The sequence below is a fragment of the Lithobates pipiens genome, unplaced genomic scaffold, assembly GCF_037356315.1.
Source record: "Lithobates pipiens isolate NorthernLeopardFrog02 unplaced genomic scaffold, aLitPip1_a1.2 Scaffold_10, whole genome shotgun sequence".
In the NCBI taxonomy this organism is placed as follows: Eukaryota; Metazoa; Chordata; class Amphibia; order Anura; family Ranidae; genus Lithobates; species Lithobates pipiens.
In genome coordinates, this window is record NW_027507686.1 from 166,449,452 (window position 1) to 166,463,463 (window position 14,012).

Genomic DNA, 14,012 nt, shown 5'->3' on the forward strand with positions numbered 1-14,012 from the left:
GAGACTATCCCATTCCTCGTCAGAAAATGCTAATGGTGAGGTCAGCAATGGTATTTTATGGGAAGGACATAAGGTGGTGGTTCCTGGTACCCTTATTGCATTGGGCTCCAAACTGAAGGAGAGAGACAGGCGGACTTTCAGAGAGTTTTCCGGGCTTTGCAACAAGCAGAGTTATGCCATAAACATCAGATCCCGAGGCGTTTCGCCATCTGGCGGAGCTGCGAGCATTTTTTTTCTCAAAACAATTGGACCGCGAAATCTACAGACGGTTGCGTTATGTTGCTCATAAGTATTATGAGAATGGCAATAAATGCGATAGCTTGCTGGCGAGGGTGCTACACACGCAACGCGTTTCTACCCATGTCCATAAGTTGCATTCTCCAAACAGAACACCGGTCCAGCATACTTCAAAAGTTGCTTCCATGTTTCGTAAATTTTATGCAGTCCTGTACAGTCTGGAGTCCTCCTTTTCTCTGGATGTTGCTCTTAAGCAATCCCATATTGAAATGTACCTTTCTCCAGCTGGGCTACCCAATTTATCCCTAGAACAGAAAGCAGGACTTGAACTCCCTATATCTACGACCAAGTTGTTGGCCACTGTGAGGTCCCTCCCTGCTGGGAAATGTCCTGGGCCCGATGGCTTCACCAGGGCTTATTATCAAAAGTTCTTTGATCAGCTCCAGGCCCCTTTATGTACATTTCTTAATTCTCTAGCTACCACTGGGCATCTCCCGCAGGGGGCTTCACTGGCCCACATAGCGGTCCTCCTGAAGGAGGGGGAGGGGGGGGAGAGGACTATACCCTCCCCCAGAGTTATTGCCCCATCTCCTTACTGAATACAGACCTCAAGATATTCTGTAAAATTCTTACCAATCGCCTCAAACACCTCCTTCCTGAAGTAATACATGCTGATCAAATAGGCTTTATTGTGGGACGTGAGGCTAGGATAACCATCAGGGCGCTTAAACTCATTCACTGGGCCCATACGTGCAATCATCTGCCTCCCTATTTGATCCCATCTACCGACGCTGAAAAGGCGTTTGATCGTATAGACTGGGATTTCCTTAATGCAGTGTTGGTGTGATTGGGTTTGAGCTGGATCTCAGCGACATACGTATCCCCTACTGCTCAGGTGAAGGTGAATGACAATCTCTCCTCAGTGTTCCCTATACAGAATAGCATGAGACAAGGATGTCCACTTTCACCCCTCCTATTCGCACTGGTCTTGGAACCATTGCTGCAGAAACTCAGATCTAACCCTAAAATTAACAGGGTGCACGTAGGTTCTTTGGAACATAAGCTTTCTGCATATGCGGATGATTTACTTTTTGATGTAGTGGTCTCCTTATCTTGTTGCCAAACCTGATGGGAGATCTGTATGCTTAACTACGCCAAATCTGAGATTCTGCTGATTACCATTCCCCCGGCCCTGGCCTCCTCCTTGAAGGGATCTTTCCCTTTCACATGGACATCACCCTTTATGAGATACCTGGGCATTCAGCTCACTGACCACCGACTCCCTGTACACACATAACTATGTCCCTCTGCTTGGGAAGATTTGCAGTCATGGGATAGATCATCCTTCACATGGGCTGGCAGCACAATTATCAAAATTACAATATTGCCCTACATACTCACTCTCTCTCCTGCAGATGCTACCTGTGCACTTAGCTAGTCTTTTATTCATGGAGCTCCGCAGCCTTTTCATTCGTTTTGTGTGGGCCAGTAAGAGACCACACCTTGCCATGGCGTTGCTACAAAGATCTAAGCGAACAGGAGGCCTAGGTGTACCCAAAGTATTCCAATACTATCCAGCATTTGCACTGCAGCGTGTTCTCAACTGGAGGTTCCACTCTGCCCTTAAGCTCTGGGTCCCCCTGGAAAAGACCATGGCTCATATGTGCCTTGGGTTCCCCCAGGGGACAGAGGTTTCTCTGACTGGGTTTCCCCATTAACTGTACACTCTGAGGGTCTGGGATAGATGAAATAGCCATTTGGCATCGGCACCACAGACGTCTCCGTTTGGGGCCCGTGGGTGATTATCCACGATTTCCCCCCGTCCTTTGGCTGGAAGGAAGCAGCTGTCCTTCCTTGGAAGTTGCACGAGTGATAGGGTTGTCAGCCTGGCACGCTTTGTGGAAGGCCACATACTGGTCCCACGTACCACCCTTAAGGAACGATATGGTAGCTTCCCCTTCAATTTCTGGAGGTATCGCCAACTAGAATATTTTGTAGCCATGCGACAAAAATTGACAGATTAGATCTAATCTCACCGAATTTGAATGCCTATGGGCAGCTGAGGACCCTCTACCCCACAATTTCAGTCCTCTACAAGATGTTAGAGGCCGCTAAGCCTAGCCCCAAGCCCTTTTTGGGGAAAAGAATGGGAGCGGGACCTCCAGTGCTAATTCACTAATGAATGGTTGCATCACCTATACCGCCTGACCCACACGAGTTCTGTGGACTCCAAGACCCAAGAGAATAATTACAAGCTTTTAACAAGGTGGTATAGGGTACCCTCATCCCTGGCTAGAATTTAGCCCCCCCCCCCCACTCTGACCCGGTGTTGCAAGGGATGTGGAATGAGGGGAACACTTCTACATATATGGTGGTAGTGCCCACTATTAACACCTTTTTGTTCAATGGTCAGTGAGCACATATCAGATGGTCTGGGCATAGATCTCCCAGCCTCCGCAAAACACTTTTTGCTCCCCATGCCTATTTCTCGTTATAAACGCAGCGCTATCCCCCACCTCCTCAATGCCGCTAAACGCCTCATACCACTACACTGAAAATGCCTGCGCATTCCAAGCAAGCTCGACTGGGTTGGGAAGGTGAGGGAGATCATGGAGGCGGAGGATTGGCTTGCTACTTGTAAAGACACTCGATAACAATTTGAACTTGTCAGCCTGGAAAAACCACGTACATGACACAATCCCAGTTTCATCTAGCTTAGATGTTGCTTTATTGGCCTTGGCAGATCCTTTTCAGAGACTTGTCCAAACGAGCCAAATGGTCGACAAGCCTACATAGGTTGCTTCTAATCAGCCAATGAACCAGGCGAAAACTCTTCTGTACATTTTCATTATAGAAATCTGAGCGGTTATCCAAATCCTGATAACTCATGGTATCTCAAGTTAGGTTACAAATGCACTTTGAACCATGCATGCATTACCTTTTGACTTTAGCTGCGATCGGGATCTCCCTACTCTCTCCCTGTTTGGGAGGGATGTTTGTCGACATGGACTGAATATCCGAGACAAGGGAGGTACCCCTGTTAATATGTATCACTAATTCTACTATTGTTTTCATTGGGGCCATGACAGATGTACCCCTCTTATCCCTGTGTTTTATGTCCCCTTTGTTGTAATATGTCAAACTAGTAAACTAAATAAAGATTATCTAAAAAAAAACAACCCTTTACACAATGCTCAAGATTAACCCCATAGGTTCCACAGTGAGCATAACAAGCACACACATTAAAGTGGAGTTTGACCCAAAAAAATAAAATAAAAAAATGAATGTCCTAAAAAAAAAAAAAAAACTGGGAGAATTTTGATTTTTTTTTATTCCCCTCCAAATGCCTGTTGCTAGGGGGTCCCTCGTAGTCTACTTTGGTGCCTGGGCTCCTGACGTCACTTACCTTGGTGCAGGAAGGGAGATCGCCTCTCCCCCCTCCCTCTTGTCAATCTGAGACATGCGACAGGTCCCAGATGATTGCGTGGCCAGTCACAGCGTGCGCATGCGCAGTGGGTGCCCAGATGTGAAGCCACAGCCAGGCACCCACAGTTAAAATGACAGTGCTGCCAAGTGGAGGGTGAGACGAGCGGGGCTTCGATCGCCCACATCGCTGGACCCTGGGACAGGTACAGTAAGTGTCCAATTATTAAAAGTCAGCAGCTGCAGTATTTGTAGGTGCTGATTTTTTATTTATTTTTTTTAAGCGGAACACCGCTTTAAGGATGGGAAATTTTGGAAGCTATGAAGAGACTGAATGGCGGTCCCCAGACTCTCACCAGTTGACCTTGTTCTAGATACATTTTTGGGGTTAGAGTATAGGCGGTTTAACTACGATGATTCCTGTTGAAAGATATGCTTTGAGGTGCTAATATGCAATTATTTTTGGTGTAGTAAAATTACAGAGGGTATTAGTAATGTATAGAGATAACCTGCTTTGTATTAATGTACCCTTTTTCCCTGGATTGCGGCAATCGACCTGTACAACTGAATATGTTGGAAGACTAGAATTCTTTTGAATGCAGACTGTCATTCTTATTTTTCGATCTGTTCACTAAACTTTTTTCCTGAATTAAAAAAAAAAAAAAAACTGGGGAGCACTGAGAAATTGATTTCCTCCCCTGCCAGATAGGGCTGTGCTGTGTGACAGAGCTGTGCAAGTCTCAAAACGGGATGGACAGAAATACAAATCCCTTGACAGGTAAAACAACTTCTTCCTTGTATGCATTTCGTCTGTGTATTTAGCCTGGTGAAGATCAGAAACAAACTCCATTAAAATTGTGATCACATTACCTATGATGGCTGCACACTGCGCAGTTTTTATTAGTGGCAATGCACTATCATAAGCTTCCTTCAGCAACCGGACAGAACGGTCTTGTGGCTTCTGTTCACTCAGGAGTGACTTGAGCTCTTTCAGTACCTGAACCCATTTCTGCATGTCCACTTCAGTGTCTGCCAGCAGGAGCTGAGTGGACGTGGTGGGTGGGGATGAGAGCTGAAAGAACGTTACCTGCAATGCATGGAAATGAACATTTGAGTGCCACCAATGTCTGGATTATTCAAAATCATCAATACGCAACAGTGATTATGTGGCAATAGCGAAAAAAAAAAAATCCGAAATCAAATGTAAATGTTTGTCAAGTCAAAATTTTAAACATGAAATACAATCTCTGTGTTGACAAAAAGAATTAGGAGTGGGGATGTGCGCGTCTTACCCGGAATATACAAGGGATGTCTTTGGGGTTTGCATGAATCACATCCGACTCCAAGACTGAACTGACTGAAAAATGACTGTCCCTTTAAAGAAATAAAAGACAACAAACTAATTTAGTGTTGAATACATTTGAGCAGTAAGAAAATAATTAGAGACTGCAGGATCCCAATTGTAATAATGGGTTGCTGAGTTATTTAGGCTGACTATACGGTTTACAATCTGATCATAATACTACCTTTAGATTTACTATCAACTAGTACAGGGCTCAGAATAAACTGAAAAAAAAAAAAATACAAACACACACATATATACACACACAAATGATATAAAAAGAAACATACATGTGCAGACGTGTAGAAAACACTAAAATATACATACTAATATATATATATATATATATATATACATATACATACCGTATATACTCGAGTATAAGCCTAGATTTTCAGCCTCTTTTTTGAGGCTGAAAGTGCCCCCCTCGGCTTATACTCGAGTCACCGCCGTCTGTCTACCCGATCAGCGTGTCGAGCAGACAGACGGCGGCCATTCAACTATTCAAAAGCCGCGCCTCCCTGTGGACATCCGCTCATCCTCATACTACGGACGAGGATGAGAGGATGTCCGTGATAGGCGGAACACAGACTGCTGGGAAATTGAGTGTTCCGCCTATCACAGACGGAGGCGCGGCTTTTGAACAGTGGAATGGCCGCCGTCTGTCAGACGAGAAGAGGTGCGGCGATCCTGGCATGGCCGCCGTATGTGCAGAAGCACACAGGCTCGGGACGCAGGCTCGGGACGCAGGCTCGGGACGCAGGCTCAGGACGCAGGCTCGGGACACAGGTAGGCTGGACACACAAGGCTGCACACACAGGGATGGACGGACACACAGGGATGGACGGACACACAGGGATGGACGGACACACAGGGATGGACGGACACACAGGGATGGACGGACACACAGGGCTGGACACACAGGGATGGACGGACACACAGGGATGGACGGACACACAGGGATGGACGGACACACAGGGATGGACAGGCATGTCTCACCCTTGGCTTATACACGAGTCAATAAGTTTTCCCATTTTTTTTGTGGTAAAGTAGGGGCCTCGGCTTATATTCGGATCGACCTATACTCGAGTATATACGGTACATACATACACACATATATAATTTTTCAGTTTATTTTGAGCGCTGCACTTATTGTTCACACGTTTTTATCTTTTGCAATTGAGCTGTGCTAGCTGCTTTTTTACATTGGTTGCAGACAGTGCGGTATATTTGCTTTATATTTTTCACATTATGTAGTACAGGGGCCTACATGATTCAGTACTAGGACCACTTTAAAGCCAAGTTATGCACATTGGCCATATGAATAAATATGGCAGTTTAAAAGAGCTGCATCCCTTTCCTGTGGAGCATGTAAAAGGGAGACCCCTATAGATCAGGGCTGTAGATAATTTTTTTTTCTGGGGGGTGGGTGGGTTTCAGCCTTGAGTACTGCGCTACCCACAGAGTGCAAGAGCACGCCTTGTACAGATTCCAGGGCACAATGTTGAATGAACTATATGATATATACCAGGGACTTTATTTAGGCTATAATTTGAATACTGTGGTATACACACACACACACACACACACACACACAGTGTATTTTTGTACATTTGATTGCCATTTTGGTTATAGCTTATCACTTTCCTTTCTAACATTTTAAAGACAGACATATTTACAGATCATATATTTCCGTAAAATACAACAACATGTATTGCTCCCTAACAAAACAGTAAACAATTGGAAAACACACAGAAAACTAATTGGCAGTGTGCACATTTGACAGCAGGATTATTATACAAACCTCATGTCAATGGCCTGTAGAATTGCATTTGCTTGACTGTTGGCATCATATATGAGGATCTTAAAATCACTTATGATTACATAGGATTTCTGCCATCCCTTCTTTACTCCAGCTGGCTTGGGGATCTAAATACAGAATGTATTAGTTATAGGAACCGACACAGAATACTTACAGTCTTTAATCATATGTTATCTCACATCAAATTTTTTTGGAAAATATAGCATACATTTGCTTAGTATTGAAACTCAAAGCAGATTTCCTGGACAATTATATTACTGGCTACCATGTTCTACTAACATTTATAGCTGCAGATATCATCCATCCAAGCTCAATCTACTGGAAAATCAGAAAATTGCAAAATGACCCTATGGAATCACTGTATCTGTATTAGGATAATTTTATTTCCATGATTGACCATCCCTTGTCAATGCACTATAAACTGATAAGAGGACACCAAGGAAAAATAGGATTTTTATAACAGCTTACCTGTAAAATCCTTTTCTTTTGAAGTACAAAACGGGAAACGGAGCCATAGTAATTACTATGTGGGTTATAGTCCACCTTCAGGTGGCCACTGGCACACTAAACAGGAAGTTCCCTCCCTATATAACCTCTATCACTATTAGGAGTATCTCAGTTTTGTAGCAAAGCAATACACGTGTATACTAGAAAGAGGGACGGGACCTCTGTGTCCCATGATGTACATCAAAAGAAAAGGATTTTACAGGCAAGTCATTATAAAAATCCTATTTTCTTTAAATCGTACATCACGGGACACAAAGCCCTAGTAATTACTATGGGTGATGTCCCAGAGCACTGCCAACTGAGGGGAGGGAGACACAACCAAAGCAGGGCACCATGAGATCAGAGGATTTATACTGCTGTCTGCAGTACACTGCACCAAAAGCTGACATTCTCAAGTCTTTTTACATCCACCAGATAGAATCTGGTAAATGTATGGCTTGAAGACCAAGTTGCGGCCTTCCAGAATTGAGCCATGGAGGCTTGGTGATGCACTGCCCACAAAGCACTGACAGCCCTAGAGGAGTGTGCTTTGATTTGAGCGGGTAGAACTACCTCTTTAAACCATGAGCTTGAATGATTACTTGTCAAATGCATTTAGAAATAGTAGATTGAACACCTGTTTAAACTAGTCTCTTAATGATTAAGCAATTACTGTCAGCGCAGGCTGAGACCCTAATCTGCCATCCTATTTTTTTTCAATAGGAATTCCTTTTTATCTGTTGGATCCCTAAACATATGAGCATTGTCTGCGGGACAAGTCAAACTTTTTCACAAAGGATATAGCATTAATTGCTGGTATACTCTACTTGGTGAATTTCCTCCACCATAGGATAAAGTGAGAAAACACAGCTTGAGGAGGCTTTAGTGAACCCAAACACTCAGTTAAGGGCACCATCAATCTTAAGATTGGAACAGTTGATTCTCCCGCATTTGACACCTCATAGTTTCATAGTTAGTAAGGTTGAATAAAGACACCAGTCCATCCAGTTCAACCTGAGTGAGTGTCTACAATTCTCCCTATCCCTGTACATTGCACACTCACATCGGTCCCTACCCTCAAGCAGCCCACAATCCAAGGTCCCCATTCATATACTAGGGCCAATTTAGGACAGAAGCCAATTAACCTACCTGCATGTCTTTGGATTGTGGGAGGAAACCGGAGTACCCAGAGGAAACCCACACAGGCATAGGGAGAACATGCAAACTCCAGGCAGGTAGTGTCATGGTTGGGATCAGAAGAGGAGGAGTTACCAGCCTCACCACAGTCCCCTTAGGAAATTAGTCTTCCCCTGCCCCTAGTTCCTCAGTTTGAGGGTCCTGAGTAAAGGAAGAGAACCTTTCACATTTTGACCCATACTGGGATGCGATTAAAGTTGCTAAACTTTTTTTTTTTAATCATAAAATAAACAGGGCCTGCAGTGTTAACAGTTGCAGACATTTCATGGCCCTGATGCTCACTCTGACCAGCCACCTCCTCTCAGGGGAGGATGCCATTTGTAGAGTTGAGTAGGCTTTCCAGAGCTCGAGGGAGGCTCTTTTTTAGGTGTGTTTCAATCCCCCCTTCTGACCATAGCCCAATGCACAAAGCAGAGGTACTACCAAAAGAAATCGTATCCACTGCTTGAGCAATAGTCCAGCTACTGCCGCTGCTATTAATGCTCAGCCTGATGCAAATAAGAAATGCCTGTATCACCAAAGCCTCTTTCATGCTCTTTGCTCTCATGTCTCTGATAATTTTGCAGCCAGCATAAATTGAGTTTTTTTTTTTTTTTTTAAACCACCCTCTTGCGTTGGAGGACGCCAATGCCCCCACTGTCGCATCGCACCCCCCTCCTGTCTTTTTTTTTTTTTTAAGTTTTCTCCCATGCGGGATCAGCTAAGTGAGGGAGGGATAGCGTGGAGGAGACCTGTAAGCTGCCGCCGTGTAGGGGCGGTGAAAGAAAAAAAATGGTATTGATGATCATTTTTAGTTCTCCCCTATACTCAGCCTCTTGCGGAGGGGAAGAGTTTAGCTCAGGTGGGGGTGTCTGGAGGAAGCAAAACCCCCCCAAACTTACTGGTGGTCTGCCTGCTAGCTGGCGGAAAAAAAAAGTCTGCTGCTTCTGTGACACAGCATGCATGAGAAGGTACAAGCTCCATACAGCCCCCAGCAGCGACACTTAGACATGACAACATTTACTTTAAAAGGAGACATTTCATAAGAAAATGTAAAAATTCTTTAGAAAAACTCCACTTACCCTTCCCGCCGCAGGGTTTTCTGTGGTAAAACCAACAGACCCTTCACGGTGGGTTCCATTAACAAACCTCCAGGAAAAGGGGACCCTCGGGGAACCCACAATCCTGGACCTGTAAAAAGCACCCCATCAGTAAAACTTTATGGCCTTAATACCAAAAGTACTGGATCCTGGGGTACAGTTCTCTAAAAAGAGAAGCGTTAGAGGCAAAACCTTGTTTCTTCGGATACGAGGCCTGGGTACCATTCAATTCGGCCTAAAAGTCACCTTGAATGGATCCGGCTACATAGCTAGCCCCAGCAAGGATTGCTCCAGTGGGGTCTAGCACAGCACAGCACATCTTCAATTGTGACCCACATCTTAGACAAAAAAACTGAGATACTCCCAGTAGTGGGAAGGGTTATATAGGGAGGCAACTTCCTGTTTAGGGTGTGCCATTGTCCAGCACCTGATGGTGGACTATAACCCATATAGTAATTACTATGGCTCTGTGTCCCGTGATGTACGATTAAAGAAACTACTCCAGCTTCTATGGCTTTCAAAAACGTTAGAGGAGACTCATCCCTGTAACTATTCAATTAAGACTAGTAACAGCTTGGAAAAGGCTAACAGACAAACATACTTCATTGCATGCAAAGCCAATCCTTTTAAAAATTACCCTACAACATCAAATTCAGGTCTTTAATCATTAAGATTTAAACAAGAGTTAACATGGGGATGTGCAACACATTATAAAACTGTAGCATTAACAGAGAAACACATTTGCAGGCAAGCATAGTAGTCCCATGGATGATGAGCCGTGTGCAAGACTACAGACATTTGGATATAGGGGAACGGCTAAACAAAAGTCTCTCAAAGCCCCATAGTGACTTTTTCCCCACATACTGCAAAAGATTTTCATGTCAGCTACACAAGGTGTATGTTTATGGTACAATTATCCACTTTTCTTAAAGGAAAGCTGTGCTGAAAGAATATGTAGGCTAACTAAACTGGAAACCCCATTTAACTGGCTGTCATGCCGATTCAATAGTTTTAAATTCAGTCTGATCTGAAACAAACATGTATGCCAAGATTTGCATGTTGCTCCCGTTCCATGACTCAATGCTTTGAAGGAATTTGAACAGCCAGGCAACATATTTTTAGAAGGATGTAACCAATAGCATCACAAACTTTTTTGGTTGTAAAGGCATTTTTTTTTATCTTAATGCATTCTATGCATTAAAGTTGATGTAAACCCGAAAACACTTTTTCTAATTAAGGCTTTCACCCTGTACAGTATAAGATTTCATGTCATATGTGACCAGTCTTGCCACAAAGTTACTCCAGCTCTGAGCAGTTCTTTTATCTTTTTTCAGTGAGATAAAAACTGACACAGAAATAGGAGTCAGTTCTTCCCCCTTGCTGTGAGTGACAGGTCATTTACTTATCTCATGCACGAGCCTGAGAGAGGAATTCTGTGTACTTCAGATCCCCTCCTCCTCCAGCTCTCCCAGGATTGGCTGTTCCACACATCAGCATGATTGGGCATGCTGAAGTCATGTGGTGTCTGAGTTTTGACTGGATGTTAGTGATCATAGAAAAAAAGTTTAGTGTAAGAAATACACAGGAGAAAATGCATGTTGACAAGGGGAGTGTAGAGGGGGCAGGGAATCTGACATCATGGCTCCACCCACCGAGCTCCAGACAACAGACCCACCCACCGAATCTTCAGTTTTTTGGATCTCATAACAGAAGGGAGACATTTGACAGGTGAGGATATATGCAGGAGACATGTATATCCTTATAGATAACCACTAGGGCAGTAGTTTAGAAAAGAGTGTGAGTTTACATCCACTTTAAGATAAAAAAAAAGCCTGTGTACAGGAGCCCCCCCCCCCTCATATTTACCCGAGCCCCATCTCTATCCAGCAATGTGCCTCGGCCATTCAGGACTCTCCCTCCTGATTGGCTGAGACACAGCAGCGCCGCCAATGGCTTCCACTGCTATCAAAGAGAGAGAGAGAGAGAGAGAGAGAGAGAGAGAGAGAGAGAGAGAGAGAGAGAGAGAGAGAGAGAGAGAGAGAGAGAGAGAGACCATAGCTTTGTCTGAATGCACACAGAGCTGCAGCTCAGGCGACGCCATAACTACCTTCTTGCTATAGGGACAATTAGCAGGAGGGAGGGGCCAGGAGCACCAAAAAGGGACACAAGAAGAGGAGGATCCAGGCTGCTCTGTGCAAAACCAATTTTGCTGAGCAGGTACGTATATCATGTTTGTTAATTTTAAAGGAAAAAAAAAACAAACTAGACTTTAGTATCACTTTAAAGGTCACTTGCAATATTTATTACATGTTCTCTGATCTGCCCATTCCTTGTTTCGCACTTTAATTGCACAATTTGCTTCTGGTTAACCAGTGCTTTACAGTGTTGGCAAATGTACATTCCAGTAAAGCCCTTCAAAACAGAGGATTTACCCAAGATGACCATTATTTACCATAGCAACTGCATAATAGTTACACATTACATGGATACACATGCACAATGTACATATGTTGTAACATGCATGAGTCACTCCTAACTCATAACAGCAGAAGCTATAGCTAAAACTCTATATGCAAGGTTAAAAATATTAGAGCCTCGTGTAAAGAATGAGGAAAGCAGCTATCTTTTAATGATTGCTTGAATATATTTAAGAGCTAAGGCACCAGAAGTTCTTTAAAAGACCTATACAGCACTATAGTAAAGCCATCTAATCTGAGAGTTTTAATATTGGGAATTTCTCAAGATTGCCATCTCTTCTGAAATGTCATAGGCGCAATAAAATGTATGTCTTATTAAAGGGATAGTTTGGGCAGAAACATTTGTGCTAGATATTCCCCCATTCTTCCAAAGTATAGTGGGCCTGTGTTTGATATACAGTTTATAAAATTTGAAATAAGCATGTGTGAGATATTCGGTTTGTTCTAGCAATACACTTTGGGGGTTATAGATCCTTGCACTAGAATATTTTGTCTAGGCAGATCTTGCCAGCTAAGAACAGTTAAGGATTTGCTTATCTACAAATTCCATTATTCTCTAGCTTTGATACAGAAGTTTTTTTTGGGTCTGTTCTGGAAATTACAATTCATATGCTTTGGCACAATGCTTCGTTTGAATTGCCTGTGAGGTGGTATGTTTGGTATATTTCAATTTAGAATACCCAAGATCATCTTCAGAAACATTTAAAATTTAGGGAGTTTTCTGGCCAAACCCATAGCACTAGAAAAGGAGCCACACAGCATAGTTTCGAAGTCCTCCCATCTAGTATCAATGCCTATAGCCGGGCCATTTTGGAAACCATAATCATGTACTTGGGGGTTATAGAAACTTAAGTATAGGTCGATTAGGAAGGTCTGGCCAGATGAGAAAAGTAAACTACTTGCTTATGTTTACATTTTAATATTTTTTGGATATATTTTTTGGGGTCTGTTCTAGCAATGACAACTCATATGCCCTGGCACAATGTTATCCAGGTTTGAATTGACTAAGGTGGGATGCTTGCTAGTTCAGCTTCTCTTCAAACACTTAAATTTAGTGAGTTTTCTGGACAAACCTATAGCTCTAGAAACAAAGTCTCTGATTTGGCATCAATAGATATAACAGGATCATATAGAGATAAGAAATCACTGAAGCACTGAAACATAACTCTAGTGGTCATCTAAACATAGTGAGCTCGTCTGCCAGATACAGTATCCCACCTCAGTGCCCACTACCAAGGACAGCATTAGTGGGAAATAGTCTGAGATAATCCTTGGTAAGTGTAATGTTTGTGCAGAATCACTGTGAGCCTTAAACCATTTCTCCTGGTGCATGCTGGGGGACGGGCTGTACCAGGAAGTCAGTCACGAGTGTGTGTGGGACTGGAAGCAGCCGCATGATAGAGGAAGACCTGTTATATTACGACTCCTACATGCAAGAATGTACAACGCTTTCTGAGTAATAAGCCCTTCCCTAGTTGAGAAGTGCAACCAGCCTGTGTGTAACTTGCTGAGCGGATACTAGCAGCATTGCTAGCAACATATTGAGACCCTGTGTGGAAGGGACATAACAGTAAGTCTTACACAGTTCAAACAAGTGGTTTCAGAGGGACCAAAAACACAGCCAATGTGGACAAGGTGTGGTATGTCTCTGAACAACAGGAATATTCTTGGGTATTAAGGATTTTCTATCTTCAGATATATTAGATGTCATATTTATCCAAACAGGATGCTAAGGCAGGTGATGAGCGAGAAGTACCCCTAAATCTATCCAGGGCTTCGTTATAAGTTGTGCTAGTCTCAATTATTTTAGCCAAAAGGCTATAGTAGTAAAGGGTGTGTACATACATGCATGCACACATACTAGCTAAGGGTCTATTTTCATTTGTTTAATTGAAGTGTTTTCTTAAGAGATCAAAACAGACACATCACAGTTTGAATAGCTGCCTACA

General features: G+C 43.3%; 1 protein-coding gene across 2 annotated transcripts in view; it reads right to left on the reverse strand.

Annotated features, from left to right (window-relative positions):
- The window catches only part of CDC42BPG (CDC42 binding protein kinase gamma), a 304,707-nt gene that overhangs the window by 45,779 nt on the left and 244,916 nt on the right, over window positions 1-14,012 (reverse strand). For both annotated transcript variants that reach the window (XM_077459264.1, XM_077459254.1), the window contains exons 26-28: window positions 6,807-6,931; window positions 4,953-5,034; window positions 4,531-4,747 (exon numbers count right to left, since the gene is read on the reverse strand). In XM_077459264.1, the coding sequence (XP_077315390.1) occupies window positions 4,531-4,747; window positions 4,953-5,034; window positions 6,807-6,931 (424 nt within the window). The remainder of the gene's footprint in view (window positions 1-4,530; window positions 4,748-4,952; window positions 5,035-6,806; window positions 6,932-14,012) is intronic.